General features: G+C 38.2%; 1 protein-coding gene across 1 annotated transcript; it reads right to left on the reverse strand.

Moving 5' to 3' along the window:
• Positions 1–773: 773 nt before the first annotated feature.
• LOC121485453 (zinc finger protein 850-like) lies at positions 774–24,859 on the reverse strand. Its single transcript, XM_041745825.1, has 7 exons — positions 24,656–24,859; positions 23,414–23,491; positions 22,707–22,789; positions 21,106–21,153; positions 20,403–20,529; positions 18,869–18,964; positions 774–3,199 (listed from the first exon to the last, which is right to left on the reverse strand). Exons 3-7 carry the CDS (start codon positions 22,713–22,715, stop codon positions 981–983), a joined length of 2,499 nt encoding a protein of 832 aa, XP_041601759.1. The 5' UTR covers positions 22,716–22,789; positions 23,414–23,491; positions 24,656–24,859; the 3' UTR covers positions 774–980.

Consider the following 24,859-nt stretch of genomic DNA (forward strand, 5'->3'; position numbering starts at 1 on the left):
ATGAGAGACACAGAGAAGGAGAGAGAGAGAGGCAGAGACACAAGCAGAGGGAGATGCAGGCTCCATGCAGGGAGCCCAATGTGGGACTCGATCCTGGGACCCCAGGACCACGCCCTGGGCCGAAGGCAGGCGCTAAACCGCTGAGCCACCCAGGGATCCCCTAGGTTGTTATTTTAAATATAAACTCTTATAGCTATAAACTTTGCCCTGAGCACCACTTGTAAAACTTAAGTTTATAGTTTTGTCAACTATACTTTCAGTAAAGCTGGTTAACAGAAAAAGAGTGGGCATGTTGGGCCCATAACACTTCCTTACCAAAAGATCAAGAGCCCTCATAGCCTCTGCCATCTACTGGGCTTATTGCCTTCTGTGGAAATATCTTTTCCTGTGTCGGACTCAATGTGTACTCCTTAGTTCTGCTTAATCACAGATGTCAAGGACCCTCAGGGATGCTCCCAGTTTTCTGGATATCAAATCCCTTGGGCAAGGGGTTGCCAATCTGCTGTGTAGCACAAAGGGTGTTACTATGTGCAGGTACACTGCTCCTATCAAATGTAGAGTTGATTTGCTGGCCATGGGTTACTGACATATTATTATAAAAAGCTAGATCCTATGTACTCTCCTTTCTTCCTCTAAGTGAACATTTTATTACTTGATCCTGGTGTTTGCTGTTCTCCATGACCTCAAATCACACAGTAGTCTCTTCCCTGCATGCTACTTATCTGCAGACAGCCTAGCCTCCTGGTCAACAGTGAATCATAGAGGAATGCCACAAGACTTTCTTATATAAAGTACAATACAAATTCTCTGAATGTGAACAACACTGGGGTCATAACTGAAAATTTTCAAGGATTATTTAAATTCTAGGCAGTTTATATCAATATAAATTATTTATACCTTATAAGAATTGAACCATATGTAAAAGCCTTCTCACATTGTTTGTACTTAAGCACTGAACTAAGCCTAAAGGACTTTTCAGATTAGTTACATTCAAAGGGTTTCTCACCAGTATGAATACTCTGATGTACTTTGAAGTTTGAAATTAGTCTAAAGGACTTCCTGCATTTATTACATTCAAATGGTTTCTTACCACTGTGAATACTCTGATGACGAGTAAGCCGTCCGTATTCACTAAAAGCCTTCCCACATTCCTTACACTCATAGGGTTTCTCACCAGTATGAAATCTATGATGTATAGTAAGTTGATGGCTGCTCCTAAAAGCCTTATCACACAATTTACATTCATAAGGTTTTTCACCCGTATGAATTCTCTCATGTCTAACAAGATGTGAGGCCTGACTAAAGGCCTTCCCACAGTTTTTACATGCAAAGGGTTTTTCACCAGTATGAATTCTGTCATGTTGTATAAGGTTTGAGGCTTGACTAAAAGTTTTGCCACACTGCTTACATTCATAGGGTTTCTCACCAGTATGAATTCTCTGGTGTATTCTAAGTGTCCCAACATCACTAAAGGCCTTCTCACATTCCTTACATACATAGGATTTCTCACCAGTATGAACTCTTCCATGTTGAGCAAGGTTTGAGGCACGACTAAAGGCCTTCCCACATTCTTCACATTCATAGGGTTTCTCACCAGTATGAATTCTTTTATGTACTCTAAGGTCTGTAAAACGAATAAAGGCTTTGCCACATTCCTTACACACATAGGGTTTCTCACCAGTATGAAATCTATGATGTATAGTAAGTTGATGGCTGCTCCTAAAAGCCTTATCACACAATTTACATTCATAAGGTTTTTCACCTGTATGAATTCTCTCATGTCTAACAAGATGTGAGGCCTGACTAAAGGCTTTCCCACAATTTTTACATGCAAAGGGTTTTTCACCAGTATGAATTCTGTCGTGTTGCATAAGGTTTGAGGCCTGACTAAAGGTTTTGCCACACTGCTTACATTCATAGGGTTTCTCACCAGTATGAATTCCCTTATGTACTCTAAGGTCTGTACGACGACTAAAGGCTTTGCCACATTCCTTACACTCATAGGGTTTCTCACCAGTATGAATTCTCTGGTGTATTCTAAGTGTCCCAACATCACTAAAGGCCTTCTCACATTCCTTGCATACATAGGATTTCTCACCAATATGAACTCTTCCATGTTGAGCAAGGTTTGAGGCACGACGAAAGGTCTTCCCACATTCTTCACATTCATAGGGTTTCTCACCAGTATGAATTCTTTTATGTACTCTAAGGTCTGTAGGACGGCTAAAGGCTTTGCCACATTCCTTACACACATAGGGTTTCTCACCAGTATGAAATCTATGATGTATAGTAAGTTGATAACTGCTCCTAAAAGCCTTATCACACAATTTACATTCATAAGGTTTTTCACCTGTATGAATTCTCTCATGTCTAACAAGATGTGAGGCCTGACTAAAGGCCTTCCCACAGTTTTTACATGCAAAGGGTTTTTCACCAGTATGAATTCTGTCATGTTGTATAAGGTTTGAGGCTTGACTAAAAGTTTTGCCACACTGCTTACATTCATAGGGTTTCTCACCAGTATGAATTCTCTGGTGTATTCTAAGTGTCCCAACATCACTAAAGGCCTTCCTACAATCTTCACATTCATAAGGTTTCTTACCCGTATGAATTCTCTTATGTATTCTAAGATCTGTAAGACGACTAAAGGATTTGCCACATTCCTTACATTCATAAGGTTTCTCACCTGTATGAATTCTCTCATGTCTAACAAGATGTGAAGCCTGACGAAAGGCCTTCCCACAATTTTTACATACAAAGGGTTTTTCACCAGTATGAATTCTGTCATGTAGCATAAGGGTTGAGGCTTGACTAAAGGCTTTGCCACATTGCTTACATTCATAGGGTTTCTCACCAGTATGAATTCTCTGGTGTATTCTAAATGTCCCAACATCACTAAATGCCTTCCCACAATCTTCACATTCATAGGGTTTCTTACCAGTATGAATTCTCTTATGTATTCTAAAGTCTGTAAGACGACTAAAGGTTTTGCCACATTCCTTACATTCATATGGTTTTTTACCAGTATGAATTATTTGATGTACTCTAAGGTCTGTATGACAACAAAAGGCCTTCCCACATTCCTTACATTCACATGGTTTCTCTTCATTATAATTTCTGGAATGCAGACTAAGGGATGAATGTTTTGTATAAATGTACATTTTTCCATAGCAGATTATTTCATATCTTGATTCCAAATCTAAAACAAATAAGAAAAAAATTATTTTCCTAATCAGAAAAGGTTCTACAGAATTAAGAAAAATAGGAAATCATACACATTAGAGATGGTTTAAAGATGTCTAAAATAGTTAAACAACTGGAACACATACAAGGAGAATTCAGGAAATAACATTTATGCAGTAGAGTGCTGCATAATGTGCAACAACCAGCTCTACACCCACATCCAGCACTGATTTATAGTGTTTGTCAATGTCTATGGTATAAATACTCCCACCATGGGTAATTTCAGGCTATCAGTATAATGTAATGGAACCTAGGCTCTGGACAAAACGGAAAATCTTGTCTTTAAAGAGCCAGTACCAGCCAGCTCTAACATATAATTTCCATCTAAAATATTTTTTTTAATAAATTAATTTTTATTGGTGTTCAATTTACCAACATACAGAAAAACACCCAGTGCTCATCCTGTCAAGTGTCCCCCTCAGTGCCCGTCATCCATTCCTCCCCTTCCACCACCCCTAGTTCGTTTCCCAGAGTTAGGAGTCTTTATGTTCTGTCTCCCTTCCTGATATTTCCCACACATTTCTTCTCCCTTCCATCTAAAATATAATTTATACATGCATAAAATTGAAAAAGGCAACTACTTATACATCAACATTCCTCAGTCACAACTCCCCTAAAAATACACATTTCCACCACTGTGGTTCATTCCCTCCCATGCATAGCCATGTGTGTTCTCCTTTGCTCTTCATAATAGTTCAGATTTCAAGGGTCTTTACTTATCCTGAGATTTTATTATTTCTTATCCTTAGAGCTGTTCAATCTATTTTATTCCTTTATCTCTTTCCTCAGGTCCTCTCTGGCTTTCCCTTTTAACCAAGGCCAACCACTGTAATAATCCCCAGAAAAGTCTATCAATCAACTTTCTGACAAATACCAGGTAAATACCTTATATTATAGGAATACCTCAAAGATACTGAGGGTTTACCATAGCTAATATCATACTCAATGGTTAAAACTGAGAGCCTCTAAGATCAGGAATAAGACAAGGATGCCCACACTCACTACTTTTATTCAACATAGTTCTGGAAGTCCTAGCCACAACAATCAGACAACAAAAAGAAATAAAAGACATCCAAATTGGTAAGGAAGACATAAAAATTTCACTGTTTGCAGATGACATGATACTAAAGAAAATCCTAAAGCCTCCAGCAAAAATCTACTACAGCTGATAAATGAATTCAGTAAAGTCAGAGAATACAAAATTAATATATAAATCTGTTGTATTTCTTTTTTTTAAAGATTATTTATTCCTTCCTTCCTTCCTTCATTCATTTATTGAGAGAGAGAGAGAGAGAGGCAGGCAGGCAGAGAGGCAGAGACACAGGCAGAGGAAGAAGCAGGCTCCATGCAGGGAGCCTGACGTGAGACTCGATGCCGGGTCTCCAGGATCACGCCCTGGGCTGCAGGCAGTGCTAAACCGCTGCACCACCGGGGCTGCCCTCTGTTGCATTTCCATACACTAATAATGAAGTAGCAGAAAGAGAAATTAAGACAACCATCCTACGTACAACTGCATCAAAATTAATGAGGTACCTAGGAATAAAGTTAACCAAGGAAGTCAAAGACTTATACTCTGAAAAACTACAGAACAGTGATGAAAGAAATTGAAGATGACAAAAAAAAAAAAAAAAAAAGGAAAGTTGTTCCATGCTCATGGATTGGGAGAAGCAATATTGTTCAAATGCCCATACTACCCAAAGCAATCTACAGATTTAATGTAATCCCTATCGAAATACCAATGACATATTTTTTTTAAGATTTTATTTATTCATGAGAGACACAGAGACACAAGCAGAGGGAGAAGCAGGCTCCATGCAGGAAGCCCGATGTGGGACTCAATCCCAGGGCCCCAGGATCAGACCCTAGGCTAAAGGCCACGCTAAACCGCTAGCTACCCAGGCTGCCCCCAATAGCATTTTTCATAGAACTAATATAAACAATACTAAAATTTGTATGAAAACCACAAAAGACACAGAACAGCCAAAGCAACCTTAAAAAACAAGAACAAAACCAGAGGTATCACAATCTCAGATTTCAAGATATATTACAAAATTACAGTAATTAAAACAGTAATGGTATGGCATACATAGATCAACAGAGGAGAACAGAAAATCTAGAAATAAATCCACACTTTTATGGCCAAACTACAGCAAAAGAGGCAAAAATCTACAATGGGAAAAAGACAGTCTCTTCAACAAATTGTATTGGGAAAACTGGACAGCTATGTGCAAAGGAATGAAACTGGATCACTTTCTTACACTATACACAAAAATAAATTCAAAATTCATTGAAGACCTAACTGCGTTGGGCAGCCTGGGTGGCTCAGTGGTTTAGCGCCGCCTTCAGCCCAGGGTGTGATCCTGGAGACTGGGGATCGAGTCCCATGTCAGGCTCCCTGCATGGAGCCTGCTTCTCTCTCTGCCTGTGTCTTTGCCTCTCTCTCTCTCTGTGTCTCTCATGAATAAATAAATAAAATCTTTAAAAAAAAAAAAAAAGAAAAGAAAAGAAAAAGAAAACCTAAACATGAAACGTGAAATCATAAAATTCCTAGAAGTAAACATAGGCAGTAATCTCTTTGACATAAGCTATAAAAACATTCTTCTAGATAGGTCTCCTTTGGCAAGGGAAACAAAAGCAAAATTAAACTATTGGGAATGTATATATACATATATATCCCAATATATTGGGAATATATCAAATAAATTTTACACAGTGAACAAAGAAATCAAAAAAACAAAAAGGCAACCTACTGAGTGGGAGAAGATGTTTCCAAATGATGTATCCAATAAGTGGTTAATATCCAAAATACATAAAGAACTTACACAACTCAACAGCAAAAAACCTAAACAGTCCAATTGAAAACATGAATAAATGTTTTCCCAAAGAGGTTATACATACAACAGACAGACACATGAAAAGATTCTCTAATCACCAGGGAAATGTAAACAAAAATAATGAGGTATCACCTCACACTTGCTGGAACAGCTAAATCAAAAACACAAGAAATATCAAGTGTTGGCAAGGACATAGGAAAAAAGGAACCCTAGTGTGCTGTTGGTGGGAATGAAAGCTGGAACAGCCACTGCAGGAAACAGTATGGAGAAAGGCAAAAACTATGTGATCTTTCTTTCTTATATGTGAAATCTTAAACACACACACACACAATCAAGCTCATGGCTACAGAGAACAGACTGATGGTTGCCAGATATAGGGAGGTAGAAGGGAGACAGGTGGGCAGCCCGGGTGGCTCAGCGATTTAGCGCCGCCTTCAGCCCGGGGCCTGATCCTGGAGACCGAGGGTCGAGTCCCACGTCAGGCTCCCTGCATGGAGCCTGCTTCTCCCTCTGCCTGTGTCTCTGCCTCTCTCTCTCTCTGTGTCTTTCATGAATAAATAAATGAAATTAAAAAAAAAAAAAAGAAGGGAGACAGTTGTATAAGCAGACTTGAATACCTATATTATACTTTCTCAATATCTAATCTAAACTATGGATTTAGGGTCACCTAAGTGGCTCAGCGGTTGGGCATCTGCCTTCAGCTCAGGGTATGATCCCAGGATCTGGGATCGAGTCCCACATCGGGCTCCTTGCAGGGAGCCTGCTTCTCCCTCTGCTTGTGTCCCTGTCTCTCTCTCTGTATCTCTCATGAATAAATTAATAAAATCTTAAGAAAATAAATAAATAAATAAATAAATAAATAAACAAACAAACAAACAAACTATGGATTTAGGATATTTGGATAAAGGGTAGATTTAGGAAGCAAGCAAGAAAGGTGAGCCTGGAGATCTTATTCCAGAAGAAAGGGAAGACTTCAAAGACTCTCACAGCTATGACATCCCAAAACTCCAAAATTACTAGCATAAAGATTATTGTGAGAGATAAACCATGCAATAAAAAGCCATCAATCAGCAATGACATTTTACGAGAGGAAAAAAAATTCTCACCATTAAATAATTCCATAGTTGAAAAAGTAGTTCCAGGGACGCCTGTGGCTCAGAAGTTGAGTGTTTGCCTTTGGCTCAACGTGTGATCCCAGGATCTGGGATTGAGTCCCATATTGGGCACCTTGCATGGAGCCTGCTTCTCCCTCTGCCTAGGTCTCTGCCTCTCTCTCTCTCTCTCTTTCTGTATCTCTCATGAATGAATGAATGAATGAATGAATGAATGAATAAATAATTAAGTAAATAAATAAATATCCTTTAAAAAAGAAAAAGAGGGATCCCTGGGTGGCGCAGCGGTTCGGCGCCTGCCTTTGGCCCAGGGCGCGATTCTGGAGACCCGGGATCGAATCCCACATCGGGCTCCCAGTGCATGGAGCCTGCTTCTCCCTCTGCCTGTGTCTCTGCCTCTCTCTCTCTCTCTCTCTCTGTGACTATCATAAAAAAAAAAAAAAAAAAAAAAATTTAAAAAAGAAAAAGAAAAAGTTCCAGTATGGTGGCATTAAGTCCCTACAACATGCCCCTCACCTTGACTGATCTCAATTATAAATACCTGACAAGACAAAAAACATTCACCACATAAGGACTATAAATAAAAGTAGTATGGTTTTTAAAAGGAGTCAAAACTTTACAGAGTAACCCAGATTGAGCTGAGTTTCTTGCTATTTTACTTACTCTCATGTCCTTGCCTCAAGGGTTGGTCCCAAGTTATGATGGAGGCAAGCATGAGCTACAAAAATTCCAACAAAACCTGTAATGTATTTCTGGCTGTAAGATCAATGGGAGGAAGCACTGCCAAACTGGAAAGTGAGAAGAGAATCCTGATAGAGAAACAGCCAGAGAAGAAAATTTCCCAATTTGGTATTTGGGTATATGGATCAGTACAACATGTAGCGTTACCAACAACATATGCATAAGAAGGATATACATCAGTGTGGTAACACTATATCTAGTAAACAATTTAAACTGGTACTTGAAGACTTTCCCATAAGAAAATCCTAAGCCCAGGCCGGTTCATCGGTGAATTGTTCCAAATATAATAAAAAAGTAGAACCAATTCTAAACAAACTTCCAGAAAATTGATGAGGAATCACTCTATGTAGCCAGTTACTCTAATATCAAACAGGAAAAAAAACAGTACAAGAAGTGAAAGTTACACAGTAAATCCCCCTGTAAACGTATATGCAAAATACTAAACAATATCTTACCAAACAGAATCCACCAGTATTTCAAAAAAGAAAATACATCATGCCTGTCTTAAGACTGTTTGTGACCACAGCAAAATACCAGACTGGGTAGCTTATAAACAACAGAAATTAACTTCTCACAGTTCTGGACACCAGGAAGTCCAAGATCAAAGCACCAGCATGGTCATATTCTAGTAAAGACCCTTAGCCACTACCTTCTCATTGTGCCCTCCCATAGTGGAAGGGGCAAGAGATCTCTGTGGGATCTCCTTATAAGAACACTAATCCCATTTGAGAGGGCTCTATCCACATAGCCTAAGCATCTCCCAAAATGCCAACATCCTAATGCCATCATCTTTGGGGGTTTGGATTTCAACATATGAATGAATGCTGGAGAAACACAAACATTCAGACCATAACAATGAACAATCTCAGAAATAAGAGACTGGTGGGGCACCTGGGTGGCTCAGTTGGGTAAGTGTCTGACTCTTGATTGTGGCTCAGGTCATAATCTCAGGATCGTGGGATTGAGCACCACATGGGACTCCATACTCAGAACGGAGTCTGCTTATCATTCTCCCTCTGCTCCTCCCCCTGCTTGTCCTCTGTCTCTCTCAAAATATAAATAAATAAAATCTTAAAAAGAAAAAAAAAAAGAAGACACTGGTTTAATATCTGAAAATTCAATCAATATAATCCACCATATTAGCAAAATAAAAGAAAAAAAACCCATATGGATCGCGTGTAAAGATAAAAAGTTTTTTTTTTTTTTAAGATTTTATTTATTTATTCATGAGAGACACAGAGAGAGAGAGAGAGAGAGAGGCAGAGACACAAACAGAGGGAGAAGCAGGCTCCATGCAGGGAGCCTGACATGGAACTCGATCCCGGGTTTCCAGGATCAGGACCTGGGCTCAAGGTGGCGCTAAACCGCTGAGCCACCCGGGCTGCCCCTGAAGATAAAAAAAGTTAACAAAAGCTACCACCTATACTTGATAAAAACAACAGATCTATTGGTGAGAGAATGAATACTTACTGCATATTAGGAACAATAAAAGTCAAATGTAATCTACAAAATAGCTACTAGAAAATAACTATTTATTATTAATAGCAAGGGTGAAACATATAAGACCAACACTTAGATAATAGAGAAAGATTCAAGTTTTAGAAATGCAATTTACAGAGCATCAAAAACAGGAAATATTGAGGAGTAAGTATTATAAAATATGTATGAAACCTGCATACGAAAACTTCAAAACACTATAAGAAAAGTTAAAGATCTAAATAGTGATATATCATATTCATGGTATGAAAAACTTGATATTGTTATGATGTCAATAATTATTGTTGAATTGATTTACAGATTCAATGTAATTCAAATAAAAATTCCAGCAGATTGTTTTTTTGGTCAAGGATGATGAAATTGACAAGCTGTTCCTAAAGTTTACAAGGAAATGCAAGGGACCTAGAATAATGAAAACAACAACTTACAAAAAAAAAACCCCACACCACAGTAAGAAGACTAACACTACACAATTATGGGACTTACTATGAAGACATAATAATCAGCAAGTTTAGTATTAATGTCAAGATGCACTAATTAATGGAATAAATAATCAGAAATAGATTCATACATATATGGAAATGTTACTTTCACCATTGTGCAAAGGCAATAGAGTGAACAAAGGGTAGCCTTTTCAAGAAATGATGCAGGAACAATTAGAGAAAAAAAAATCCATACTCTGATGAACAAAAATAAACTTTAAAATGGATCACAGACCAGACAGAATGTAAAACATAAAATGTAAAATTTCTAGAAGAAAACAGGAAAAAATACTTGTGACCCTAGGCTTGGCAAAAAAATTCTTAGGTACAACACCAAAAACCATAATTCATAAAGAATAAATTAATGAGCTGGATCCTGTCAAAGTTAAAAAACTTCTGTTCTTCCAAAGATATTGCTATAACAAAACAAAATAGCAGTAGACAATAGTCAAAAAGAATGTATTTTTATGTAGAATATGAGAAATATACCACAAGTTCAAAAAGAACACAACCTAATAGGACAGACAAAAGATTTAAAAAGTTACTGTGCCAAAAAAGACAGCAAAGAAGACACTCAACATTATTAGTCATTATGGAAAAGCAAATTAAAACCACCATGAAATGCTCCTATATCCTTATTTGAAAGGCCAAAATTAAAAAGATGTCCATACCAATTGTTCATAAGATATGGAAGATCCAGAGGTTTCTTACAGTTGGTGAGAACATGAAATGGTACAAAAACATTATAAAACAGTTTCTTATAAATTTAAATTTATAATTTTATTTATCTATGTTTAAAATCTTACAAATTTAAACATATACCTACCAATCAAGGTATTCAACTCCTAGGTACTTGCCCAAAAGAAATAAAAGCACACATCTATACAAAAACATAAGCAAATGTCCTTAGCATCTTTGTTATTCACCAAAACTAGAAATAACCCAAATGTCCATTTAGAAATGGACAAATGGATGGATAAACAAATGACTATAACAAAATACTGGAATAATACTGAGGAATAAAAAGTAAGAAACTATCAATGCACATAACAATGTGGATGAAACTCCCTCAAAATTCTGAAGAAAACTTCTGATTTTATTATTGTTTATAGAGAACTATAGAAAATACAAGAATTCCATTGTGACAAAAAGTATAAAGTGTATCAGTGCTTGCCTAAGGAAGTTGAAGGAAGACGAGAAAGGATTACAATGGGACACACAGAAACTTCTATGGATTAGAGTAGGCTAAAAGCATGTTACTCCTCACCCCCAAGTTATATTTGAATATTACCTTATGTGATTGAACAATATTTTATATAGCAAAAACCATGTCTCAGTTAAGGATTTGAGAAGATCCTGGGTTATCTGTTGGGATCCAAATGCAATCATAGGTACTCTTACTAGGGAGCAGTAGACAGCATTTTGAGGAAAGGAAGGACACAATATGACCATGGAAGCAGAGACTGGAGTGATGGCCACAAGCCATAAATATTTAACAGCAGCCAAAAGCTTAAAAGATAAAAAAGCAAGGAATAGGTTCTCCCCTAGAGTGTCTGCTGACACCTGGATTTCAGACTTCTGAGATACAGAATGGTAAGACAATAAATTCCTGTCATTTGAAATCATCTGGTTTGTGGTAATGTTCCTGTCTTCTTTGGAAAAATGTCTACTCAAATCCATTGCCCAACTTTTTATGGGGTTAGTTTGTCTTTCTGTGGTTTAGCTATAAATCTCTATAAATTCGGAATACCAGAATCTTAGTAGACCTATGATTTATAAGTATATTCTCCCATTCTGTATCTTGGCTTTTTACCTTTTTGACTGTATCCTATGAATCCCAAAACTTAAAAAAAAAATTCTTTTAAAGATTTTATGTATTTATTCATGAGACACACACACACAAGAGAGAGGCAGAGACACAGGCAGAGGGAGAAGCAGGCTCCCACAGGGAGCCCAATGTGGGACACAATCCCAGCCTCCAGGATCACACCCTAAGCGAAAGGCAGATGCTCAACTGCCGAGCCACCCAGGTGTCCCAAAACTTTTAAATTTTTTTATGAAGCACTACTTATCTATTTCTTTAGTTGCCTGAGCTTTCGGTAGCACATTTAATAAACAATCTAGGGGCACCTGGGTGGCATAGTCAGTTGAGCATCCAACTCCTGGATTCAGCTCAGATCGTGATCTCATGCTCATGAGATTCTCTCTCCCTCTGCCCTTCCTGTTCATGCTCTTTTGAAAATAAATAAATCTTTTAAAAAATCCAATTGAAGGTCACAAAGATTTACACCTATGTGCCCTAAAGTATAGTTTAAGCACTTAACATTTGATCTATTTTATGTTAATTTTTGTAGATGGTGTGAGGTGGAGATGCATTCATTGTTTTGCGTGTTAATATAAATATATATATATATTTTTTTTTTTTGAGAGAGCGAGCAAGGAAGTGAAGGGCAGAGGGAGACAGAATCTAAGCAGGCTCCATATCCAGCACAGAGCCTGATGTAAGACTTAATCTCACAACCCTCACCTGAGCTGAAATCAAGAGACAGACACTTAACTGAATGGGTCACTCGGGCGCCCCTATAAATATACATTTGACAGGGACACCTAGATGGCTCAGCAGTCGAGCGCCTGCCTTTGGCCCAGGGTGTGATCCTGGAGTGCCAGGATCGAGTCCTACATGGGGCTCCCTGCGTGGAGCCTGCTTTTCTCTCTGCCTGTGTCTCTGCCTCTCTGTGTGTGTCTCTCATAAATAAATATATTGTGTGTGCGCGTAGATATATATATATTATGTATATACGTACACACATATATACATATACATATATACACATACACATATATATATCTACGCACACACACACACATATGTATACTATACACATATATACACACATTTGACAAAGAATCATTTGTTGAAAAGCCTCTCCTATCCCCATCCCACTTCCCAACGAACTGTACCAACATCCTTACTGAAAATCCAATGGCCATAGATCTATTGGTTTACTCAGAAAACCCAGAAATGGGTGCCTGGGTAGCTCAGTTGGTTAAGAGTCTGCCTTCAGCTCAGGTCATGATTCCAGGGACCTGGGATGGAGCCCGCATTGGGCCCCTGCTCAGCGGAAAGTTTGTTTCTCCCTCTCCCTCTGCCTGCTGTTCCCCCTGGTTCTGCTCTCTAATAAATTAATTAAAAATCTTTAAAAAAAGAAAAGAAAACCCAGAAACGGACACACAACTATATGGTCAACTAATCTCTGACAAAGCAGGAACACACAATGCAAAGAAGACAGTCTCTTCAACAAATGGTGTTGGGAAAACTGAATAGGAACTTGCAGAAGAATGAAATTGGACCATTTTCTTAAAGCATATGCAAAAATAAGTTCAAAATGGATGAAAGACCTAAATGTGAGATAGGAAACCATCAAAATCTTAGAGGAAAACATAGGCAGCAACCTCTTTGACTTCAACAGTAGGAATCTCTTATTAGACACATCTCTCGAGACAAGGAAAACAAAAGTAAAAATGAACTTCTGGGACATCATCAAGATAGAAAAATTCTGTACAGTGAAGGAAGCAATCAACAAAACTAAAAGGAGGCCTACAGAAGGAAGGAGATATTAGCAAATGATATATCTGACAAAGGGTTAGTATCCAAAAATCTATAAAGAATTTATCAAACTCAACACCCAAGAAACAAATAATTCAGTTAAGGAATGGGCAGAAGACATAAATAGGCATATTCCCAAAGACATCCAGATAGCCAACATACACATGAAAAGATGTTCAACATCACTCATCATCAGGGAAATACAAATCAAAAGCACAATGAGAGATACCACCTCACACCTACCAGAACAGCTAAAATTAACACAGGAAATAACAGATGTTGGTGAAGATGTAGAGAAAGGGGAACCCTCTTACACTGCTGATGGGAATGCAAATTGGTGCAGCTACTCTGGAAAACAGCGTGGAGGTTCCTCAAAAAGTTAAAAGTAGAACTACCTGACAACCCAGTAATTGCACTAATAGGTACTTGCTGAAAGGATACATAAATACTAATTCAAAGGGGCATATGGACCCCAATGTTTATAGCAGCATTATCAACAATAAGCTGAACTATGGAAGGAGTCCAGATGTCCATCGACTGATGAAGGGATAAAGAAAATGTGACAGACATACACAATGGAGTATTACTCAGCCATCAAAAAGAATGAAATCTTGCCATTTGCAATGATGTGGAATGGAGCTAGAGCGTACTATGTTGAGCAATATAAGTCAGTCAGAGAAAGATAAACACCATATGATTTCACTCAGATGTGGAATTTAAGAAACAAAACAGATGAACATGGGGAAGGGGGGAAAAAGAGAGAAGCAAACCATAAGAGACTCTTTTTTTTTTTTTTTAAAGATTTTATTTATTTATCCATGAAAGACAGAGAGAGAGGCAGAGACACAGGCAGTGGGAGAAGCAGGCTCCATGCAGGGAGCCTGACGTGGGACTTGATCCTGGGACTCCAGGATCACGCCCTGGGCCAAAGGCAGACGCTAAACCGCTGAGCCACCCAAGGATTCCCCAAGAGACTCTTAAATAAAGAGAACAACCTGATGGAGGGGAGGAAGGTGGGAAATGAGCTAAATGGGTGCTGAGTATTAAGGAGGGCACGGATTGTGTTGAGCACTAGGTATTATATGTAAGTGATGAATCACTAAATTTTACTCTTGAAATCAATACTACACAATCTGATAACTAGAATTTAAATAAAAATGTGAAGATTATTTTTTGAGAGAGACAGAGATAGTGACAGAGATAGCAAGAGAGAGCATAAGCAGGAAGGAGAGGGAGAAGCAGATTCCCCACTGACCAGGGAGCAGGACACTGGGCTTGATCCCAGGACCTTGGGATCATGTCCTGAGCTGAAAGTAGACACTTAACTAACTGACCCACCCAGGCACCTTGAATTAAAATAGAAATTTGATGGAATAAAAAGATAATATTGGTTTATTTCAGGATACTTTTATTTTACACATACAGAGACACAGAAAAAATGCTAGGACCACACTGTTGTGTTAGTAAGTTTTGAAATTGGAAAGAATAATTGCTCTTACATCCTTTTTTTAAAGTTTTTTAAAAAAAAAAAAAAAAACAATTCTGGGTTCAGGCAGCTCCGGGGGCTCAGTGGTTTAGTGCTGCCTTCAGCGCTCGTGAGATCCTGGAGACCCAGGACCGAGTCCTGTGTCAGGCTCCCTGCATGGAGCCTGCTTCTTCCTCTGCCTGTGTCTCTACATCTCTCATGAATAAATAACATCTTTAAAAAATAATAGTAAACAATTCTGGTTTCCTTGCATTTCCAAAAAATGATACGATCAGCTTGTAATCAAGTCAGCTGAAATAATTTTGGTAGGAATTGTGGTGAGTCTTTACATTAACTGGGGAACTATCAACAGTATTAAATATGCTGATTCATTAATATGGGTTAATTTCAATTTACTTAGATATACTTAAATGTCTTTTTTTTTTTAAGATTTTATTTATTTATTAGAGAGAGAGAGAGAGAGAGAGAGATACAGGCAGAGGGAGAAGCAGGCTCCATGCAGGGAGCCTGACATAGGACTCGATCCCAAGTCTCCAGGATCATGCCCTGGGCTGAAGGCGGCGCTAAACCGCTAAGCCACTGGGGCTGCCCTTAAATGTCTTTTCTAATAAGGTAGTTTTCAGTATATAATCTGGCATTTCTCTTGTTAAATTTGCAAGTAAGTATTCTGTTTTGTTTTGTTTTTTAAGATTTTGTTTATTCATGAGAGACATAGAGAGAAGCAGAGACATAAGGAGAGGGAGAAGCAGGCTCCCTGTGGGGAACCTGATTCAGGACTCAATCCCAGGACCCTGAGATCACAACCTGAGCCAAAGGCCAGGAAGACTGAGCCACCCAGGTACCTCTAGTTGTCCGATCCATTATTGAAAGTGACATTGTGGTCTCTACAAATTATTGTTGAATGTTCTATTTTTTCCGTCATTCTGTTGAGTTTTTGTTTCACATATTTTAGGGCTCTGTTGTTAGGTGATATGTATTTATATCATATTGATAGATTGGCACTTTTATTATTACAAAATATTCTTGTTTGTCTCTACTAACAATTTTCACTTTAAGCCTTTTTTTTCTGATACTAGTAGAACCACTCCAGCTCTCTCTTGGTTGTATTTTGCATACTCTTTTTTTCCATCCTTTATTTTAACCTATTTGTGTTTTTGACACTACAATGTATTTCTTACAGACAGCACACAGTTGAATGTTTTATTTTTAATCCATTCTGCCACTGTTGGTCTTTTAAATGGAATGGGTACTCAATTTACATTTAATGTAATTACTGATAGAATTTACATCTGAGGGCACCTGGGTAGCTTAGTGGTTGAGCGTCTGCCTTTGGCTCCGGTTGTGGTCCCGGAGTCCTGGGATCGAGTCCTGTATCAGGCTCCCCAGAGGAAGCCTGCTTCTCCCTTGGCCTCTCTCTGTGTGTCTCTTGTGAATAAATAAAATCTTTTTTTTAAGTTTTTTTTTAATTTATTTTTTTAAATTTTATTTATTTATTCACAAGTGACACACAGAGAGAGAGGCAGAGACATAGGCAGAAGGAGAAGCAGGCTCCATGCAGAGAGCCTGACATGGGACTTGAACTAGGACTCCAGGATCACGCCCTGGGCCAAAGGCAGGCACTAAATCGCTGAGCCACCCAGGGATCCCACAAAAAAAATTTTTTTTTAATTTACATCTGAAATTTTACTTCTTAGCTTCTATGTCTATGTCTTTTCTCCCTATCTCTTAATTACTGCCTTCTCCTGTGATAAAAATTATGTTCTAGAGTAACATTTGATTTCTTTACTTTTTTTTTTTTTTTAAGATTTATTTATTTGAGAGAGAATGCATGCATGGGGATGAGGAGGGGCAGTCTTCAAGCAGACTCCCCAACAAGTGCAGAGCCCTATGCAGGACCTGATTTCACAAACTGAGATAATGACCTGAGCCAAAACCAAGAATAAGAAGCCTAACTGAGACACGCAGGCACTCTTTTTACTGTTTGTTTTGTTTTTTTGCTATATAATTTTTTAGTTATTTTCTTAATGGTGTTCCTGAGAATTACAATTAAGATCTTAGTTGGTTGGGATGCCTGGGCTTAGTGGTTGAGCATCTGTCTTCAGCTTAGGGCATGATCCTGGAGTCCTGGGATCGAGTCCCACATCAGGCTCCTTGCATGAAGCCTGCTTCTCCATCTGCCTATGTTTCTGCCTCTTTCTGTATCTCTCATGAGTAAATAAAATAAAATAAACCAATTACTATCAACTTAATTATAACTATAAAAAACTACGTTCCTGAGTACCTCCATTCCTTCCCCAAACCATGATAATCTGAACAATTGAAAAAAAAATAATAGAAGAAGCTCTAAAACCACAAATCCAGAGTTTGACTCCTTCCTCAAAATTGAGGAAAGTTAATTTGCATCTAAATAGCCAAAAAAAGAACCCATGATTAAGTTCCATACAAAGTATTATGACTAAAGTTAAAGACAGTTATAGAAACAATATACATACATCTAAAACAAATGCTAAAACAAACCTAAAACAGGGAAAAACCAAATCATACTATTTAGAAACATGCTAAGAGAAAAGTAAATATTTTAGATTATGAAAGAGCCTAAGTGAAATTTAGAAAAATTCAGAATTAGATAATAGAATTTGTAAGCAAATTTCACATAAATAAAAAATGAATACCAACCTAGAAATATGAGAATAAATCCAACAGATAAATGTTAACACAAATAAAGAAATATTTGAAAAGAATGTGAAAATGAGTAACAAATCAATCTATAATGGTTCTATCTAAACTTCTGTATAAGTCTTTTTTTCCAATCAGGGATTCTAATGACTCTTAAAAAACAATTCTAATTCTTTATAATAAACCACAAATCTTATAGGATCTGATCCTTCCTAATATACTGGCTTCACGTCCTGTTAGTCACCACTCACTAAATCTGATCTACATGCTGCTCCTCAAACACACAAACCTCATTCCCCCTTCATGGTCTCTGCACTGTGTTTCACTCTCTTTGGAATGTTTTTGCTCATACACTTTGAGACCCTGAGCCCTTACTTCATGTCTCCGCAAAAATGTTACCTCCTCTGAAAATGGTTCCTTACAATGCTACCTTACTTAAGTTTGCTGTGTTCTTGGCTAGTGTCTGTCCTAACATATATTTCACAATCTGATATTACCTATCTATTTATTTTTGTACTTATCTCTTCTTTAATACAGTATAATCTGCATTATTGCACAGACATTATCTGTCCTACTGAGTATTATGGATTGACTGTGCCAAGTACAGTGCCAGACTGAGTATTCAAATACATGCCAGATACATGAATGAATGTATTTTTTAAAAAAGATTTTTATGTATTTATTTTGAGAGAGCACATGTGTACTCAAGAGTGGGGAAAGGGGCAGAGGGAGAAGGAGAGGGAGAAAGAATTTGAAGCAGACAGAACTCAATGCAGGGCTCAATCTCAAGACAGCAAGGCCATGACCTGAGCCAAAACAGGGGCAGATGCTTAAGCGACTGATCCATCCAGGCACCCCAGGAATGAATGTATTTCAGACAACAGAGCCCCACTGAAAAAGAGTATCTGGAAAAAATTTGGGTCCAAAACACAGGTAAAATGGCTACACTTCAGAAGGGAGTATCTAGCAATGAATTGGGAGAGAAAAATGAGAAAAATTACATACGTTAATGAAGTAAAGTTTACTGGGGAGCTCATACTGAAAAATTTCCGCACAATATTATAAACCTTTTCTTTACTGAGAAAGGAATCTTCCAACCAACATTTCAAGGATGTGTTTACCATGTGCATTGACCACTCGGGCTATTACTTTCATAAATGACTTCCCTTGCCTGATTTGTTCTTACTTACCTGTATCCCATCTTTTGGTTTCTTCCCTTAGAACCATCCAGGGTTCTTTTCCTTGCTCCAATAAGGTAATTACATCTGGCTTAGAAATGGAATAGCCTGAGTATAAAGAAAAGAAATGCCACAGGCTGTAGATATGAACTTTGAAAGTCAAAATTAAAATTATAGTAATTGAAAGGTCAAAAAGGTATTGAATATTTTAGAGAAGAGTGAGAGAATTAAAGAACCTGAGATTAGTTAGGTAATATAAAATTTTGTTTTGCTGTTTGTTTAAAATTTAAATTCATATGTATTCCAATTCAAGAGAATAAGCAGAATGTGGGTGAAAACACAACACACTCTGGAACTTGGGATCAATTCCTGCCTTTTCCACTTTCCAGTCTGGGTATAACCTTGGACAACACTTAAACCCACTATACCTCAGTATTCACACTTATATAATGGGGATAATAACAGCAATGTTGGGAGGATTATATCAGTTAATACTCTCAATTATCTTTAGGGGCACCTGGCTGGCTAAGTTGAAAGAACCTATAACTCTTGAACTCGGGGTCATTAGTTCAAACTCCGAGTTGGGTACAGAGATTACTAAAAAAATAAACTTAAAAAAAAAAGCATATCTTTCTTAAGGAGTGAAGTGCTCATATTTAAAAAAAAAACACTCAGTTATTTTTTATCACATAACATGCTCAGAATACTGACAGAATACTGACACACTAATCATGTTAGCTATTAACATCATTGCTGTTATGCCCTCAGAGTTACTACAGTACACAAGAGATAGCTATAAGACATTCATCCCATTTTGAATGTAATTTTCATGGATTACAACTTTCAGTCATAAAGCAGATGAACATTGTCTTAGGAAACAGACAGCTTTTCATACAGTTTTAAATGAATTTCAATTATCCAATTCACCGCTATATAAATTGTGGAGGCTCATTTGATAATAAGAGAAATTCAGGACTCTGTCAAGCTCCTATCCCTGAAACTGGATCAAATAAAGTGGGGTAGGGCAGCCCCGGTGGTGCAGCGGTTTAGTGCCGCCTGCAGCCGAGGGCGTGATCCTGGAGACCCTGGATCGAATCCCACGTCAGGCTCTCTGTATGATGCCTGCTTCTCCCTCTGCCTGTGTCTCTGCCTCTCTCTCTCTGTCTCTATGAATAAATAAAATCTTTAAAAAATAAAAATAAAAAAATAAAGTGGGGTGTTAACAGCAATCTGGAGCACAAATGAATAAGAAACTTAGATCCTTTGACAAGGTCATACAATATATGCCACAGAATTCTAATTTGCCAGCTTGATCATTATGAAAAAAAGGCAAATACAAAAAAAGACCAGAGGGGGTTCTCAATAACACTGAAGGAAAGACAAAGGTGCTTAATGGAGTTGCCATTTCCAACCTGACAAAAGCTCAAGATACTTCTTGGGGGAAGAGAAAAAAGAAAATTTAACATAATTCTAAAATTCTGTTACTTTCAAAGCCTATAGAGCAGATTCTAAATTTATCTAAATTATCTGACGCCAATAAACATACCCAGTGAGACCAAGTTACCATAGTTCTCCATCATTACATCTCGGTACAAAGACTTCTGAACAGGGTCAAGACATTCCCACTCCTGCTGAGAGAAGCCTATGGCCACATCACTGAATGTTAATGATCCCTGAAACAGTAAATACATGTATTACTGAAGAAATTAAAAGTAGAGAGATGAAGGACTTCTATGCAGAAAAAGAGCAATGTAGGAAGCGTGTAGGCTAGAAATCTATGATGGAAAAGGGGACTGAAACAGAACATATATATATTTTGAAGCTGGCTGATAGATAAAAAATCCTCTGTGCTCTGGGATACTTCTAAATGTCTAAACCTTTTGGAAATGAACAAAATAATAATGTCTACCTACTAAATTAAAAAAGTATAATTAAAAATTATAAGATCAATAGCCAAACGGTATGTGCCTCATATTCTCAATAAATGTGAGCTACTAAGGAATATTTTTCTTTTTAAGGGAAGAAAAAATTTAATCATGGGATACCTCTTTCCAAATTTTAGATAACTGCATTGAATTAAATTAAGACTTACTTCAATCATCAAGTACTTCACTATTTCAAATCTTACCATAAGTATTTTTACCTGTTTCAATAAATCCATGTATGTTTTGGACACATGATACTACATTTTATGGGTGTATCAGATTTAATCACTTACGTACTTAGCAAGAAGAGAAACATCAACTTACATGAGCCATTGTTTTAGGTCTGCAAGAGGTGACTGATCCTCTGGGTTCCTGTACCAGAACATATTTTATGGATATGCCAGATTAAATCATTTATACACTTAGGTGCATAACATAGGTTGCATCCACAATTCTAAAATTCTGTTACTGGCTAATTTTTATTGCCACCTACAAATTCTCACTCAACACTTTCTGTATTTTAAGTGTGGTAGGTTGGGATCCCTGGGTGGCTCAGCGGTTTAGCGCCTGCCCTCGGCCCAGGGTATGATCCTGGAGTCCCGGGATCAAGTCCCACGTCAGGCTCCCTGCATGGAGCTTGCTTCTCCCTCTGCCTGTGTCTGCCTCTCTCTCTCTCTGTGTCTCTCATGAATAAATAAACAAAATCTTAAAAAAAAATAAGTATGGTAGGTCACTTTACTAATTACCAATGATCTCTATTTCCTACTATTTATGTCCTTGTGTAATCCCCTCCCTTTGAATATGGGCTGAACCTAATCAAAGTGACTTTTTTTTAACAAATGAAATACAGTAAAAGTGATGGAATGTTACTTCCAACATTAGGTTATAAAAGACTATAATTTCTCTGTTGCTCATCCTATATTGTTGTATTACTTGCTCACTCTGATAAAGTCAGCTACCATGTTGTGAGCTGCCTTCTGGACAGGCCCACATACAATAAACCAAGAGCAACCTCCAGCCAAAAGTTACTGAGGAAGTAAGGTCCCTAGTCCAAAAGTCCATGAAGAACTGTATCCTATAAACAATCATGTGAGTGAACTTGAGTGCAGATTCACTCAAAGCTAAGTTTTAAGATATCTGTAGGTACGCCTTGGTGGCTCAGGGCTGAGTGTCTGCCTTTGGCTCAGGGCATGATCCCAGGGTCTCAGGATTAAATCCCATATTGGGCTCCCTGCAGGGAGCCTGCTTCTCTTCTATGTTTCTGCCTCTCTTTCTCACTCTCTCTCTGTGTCTCTCATGAATAAGTAAATAAAATCTTAAAAAAAAAAAAAAAAAGGTTCTGAAGAAGGCTGGTTAATTATACAGGTGTCACCCAAATTTGGCATTTTTCATTCAGCAAAAAAAGAGCCTTACTATTTATTTCTCATGGCTTCCCTATCAAAGCTTCGATCTCCATTATCAAAGCCCCAAAAGTATACGAATCCAAACAAAGCATGAGATTTTACCCTACATTAAGATTCAGGTCATTCGGTGACAAGTTCCTCCTCATTTACCTAGAAATCTCAGGTTTGTAGAAAATTTCAAAGTCTTATCATGAATAAAGAACCATTGTCCCCTTCTCCTCAAACTATAGACCTAACCTTTACTTGAAAGAACTTAACTCCTTCACTATTCTCTAATGCCCTTAAATGAAGAATTGGCACTTAAGAATATCTTGAATAATTTGGTCAGTAATTACATAAACATTAGTTAGTTTAAAGTGGGCAAAAGAGAGGGTATTAGGCAATTTGGCATCACATTTCACTGGAACAAAGGCTGGGAAGCAGGTTATTTGAAGAACCTTTCCTTCAAGAAAATAAATGAGAATACTTACATGACCTAAAAAATACACACATATTTTAGAAAGAAGAGAAACATAAACTTACATGAGCCATTGTTTTAGATCTGCAAGAGGTGATTGATCCTCTGTGTTCCTCTACCAGAAAAGTAGAGTCTAGAAAACCCAAACCTGGGAGAACAGAAGGACTGTGAGACCAGTTGCGCTTTCGGGTGTATCCACTGGACTTCAGTTAACCTTATTATTATATTCTAGTATTCTAGGTTTTAAATTACCTCACATCATGCACAATTTAGTAAGTTAGATTGTAGACAACTTCATTTCTTCATTCAATTCCCATGGGTCTCTGCTGCAGAGTCATTTCTGCATTGAACCCAGACCAGACACTTTCAAAGGAAATTTTCTGATCCATGTGACAGAATGTGGTAAGGAAGATGTGGACCTGAGCTCTGTGAGAATATCCTCCTCTTTCCACTTCTACCTCAAGACTGAAGAGGCCACATCATCTAAAGGAGAACCTCTTTTGTGGCCTTGAAATTTGGTGAAGTTGTTCAAAATATTAGAGATGGACATAGAATATTCAGCATTCTGAGTCTAACAATTATTACCAGTTAAATATAAGACAGATCAACATTGCACTACAATATGAAACAGTCATTAAGTTAGGAAGAATATTTACACGGAAAATGTCAACAAAAAATAATCAGGCAAAAAAAAAAAAAAGAAAAATAAAATAATCAGGCTGAGCAATACATTTATTTATATAAAATATAAGAATATATTAATTAGGCGCACCTGGCTGGCTCAGTTGATAAGAGTATGCCCTCTTGATCTCAGGTATGAGTTCAAGCTCCAGGTTGGGTGTAGAGTTTACTTAAAATAAAATTTTCAAAAAGAAGAGAGAAAAAAAGAATTTATTAATACAAAGAAGGGACACCTGGGTGGTTCAGCAGTTGAAGTCTGCCTTGGGCTCAGGGCATGATCCCAGAATCTGGGATGGAGTCCCACATCGGGCTCCTTGCAGGGAGCCTGCTTCTCCCTCTGCCTGTGTCTCTGCCTCTCTATCTGTCTCTCTCATGAATAAATAAAATCTTTAAAAAAAATCAATACAAAGAAGACTTCCTGACAGATAATCTTAAAACAGAAGACAGGGATGCCTGGGTGGCTCAGGGGTTGGGCATCTTCCTTTGGCCTGCTTCTCCCTCTGCCTGTGTCTCTGCCTCTCTATCTGTCTCTCTCATGAATAAATAAAATCTTTAAAAAAAATCAATACAAAGAAGACTTCCTGACAGATAATCTTAAAACAGAAGACAGGGATGCCTGGGTGGCTCAGGGGTTGGGCATCTTCCTTTGGCTCAGGGCATGATCCCGGGGTACTGAGATCGACTCCCACATCGGGCTCACTGTGGGGAGCCTGCTTCTCCCTCTGCCTGTGTCTCTGCCTGTGTCTCTGCCTCTGTGTGTCTCTCATGAAAAATAAAATCTTAAAAAAAAAAAAAAAAAAGACAGAAAAGGTCTGGAAATTTACATGGTCATATGCTAACCCTTCTTATATTTGTGGTCATGTTTCGTTTTGGGGGGTGTGCTGTTAGACACGAATCACTGTGTATTCAAATGTTTTTAGTCAATACATGAAACAATCAAGACTAGTGAACATACCAAATATTCCTTTGCCATGATCAGAACTTGACTTCAACATTCCTAATCTTTTCGCTTAGATCTTTATGTTTACTTCATAGTCATTGTAACAACTGCATAATAACTTGAAACTTTGTTTTTAATTTATTAAGTTGGAGGTTTCCGGGAAGTTCTTTGCATTTTCAGTTCAGACTGTTTTACTGAATGGTTTGCATTTTGTTTCTTTCCTTTGGCCCGTCACCCGCAGCACGGCCTCTCGCACACACATACCCTTCCCGTCTTTCTCATGGGGACACAAGCACCCTCCTCTGCGGCTCGAGCACCCACAGGCCCGAAGCGGGGCGGGCACCCGCGCTCCCGACTCCCACGCTTCACAAAGCCTCCCGCAGCCTCACTCACCTCCACTGGCAGTCCACGCGGGCTCCTCGCTACGTCCGCACAGCCTTTTCCGCGGCGACTCATGCGGACGCCTTCTTCACACGGGGCCACTCACGCGCGGCGCCCAACAAGCGACACCGCCCGGGTCACCGTGAGGCGCAGAGCGGAGGTTCGCGGAAGCCCGAGGCAAAGCGACCCGGCCGGCCCGAGCCCCGGAGACTTCTG

Source organism: Vulpes lagopus, chromosome 2 (assembly GCF_018345385.1).
Source record: "Vulpes lagopus strain Blue_001 chromosome 2, ASM1834538v1, whole genome shotgun sequence".
Classification (NCBI taxonomy): Eukaryota; Metazoa; Chordata; class Mammalia; order Carnivora; family Canidae; genus Vulpes; species Vulpes lagopus.

Coding starts and splice junctions, on each gene's coding strand:
- LOC121485453 (XM_041745825.1), bottom strand. Junction 20,530..21,105: donor GACCTAAAACAATGGCTCAT/GTAAGTTGATGT, acceptor TTACTGTTTCAG/GGATCATTAACATTCAGTGA. Junction 3,200..18,868: donor AACCAAAAGATGGGATACAG/GTAAGTAAGAAC, acceptor TATTTGTTTTAG/ATTTGGAATCAAGATATGAA.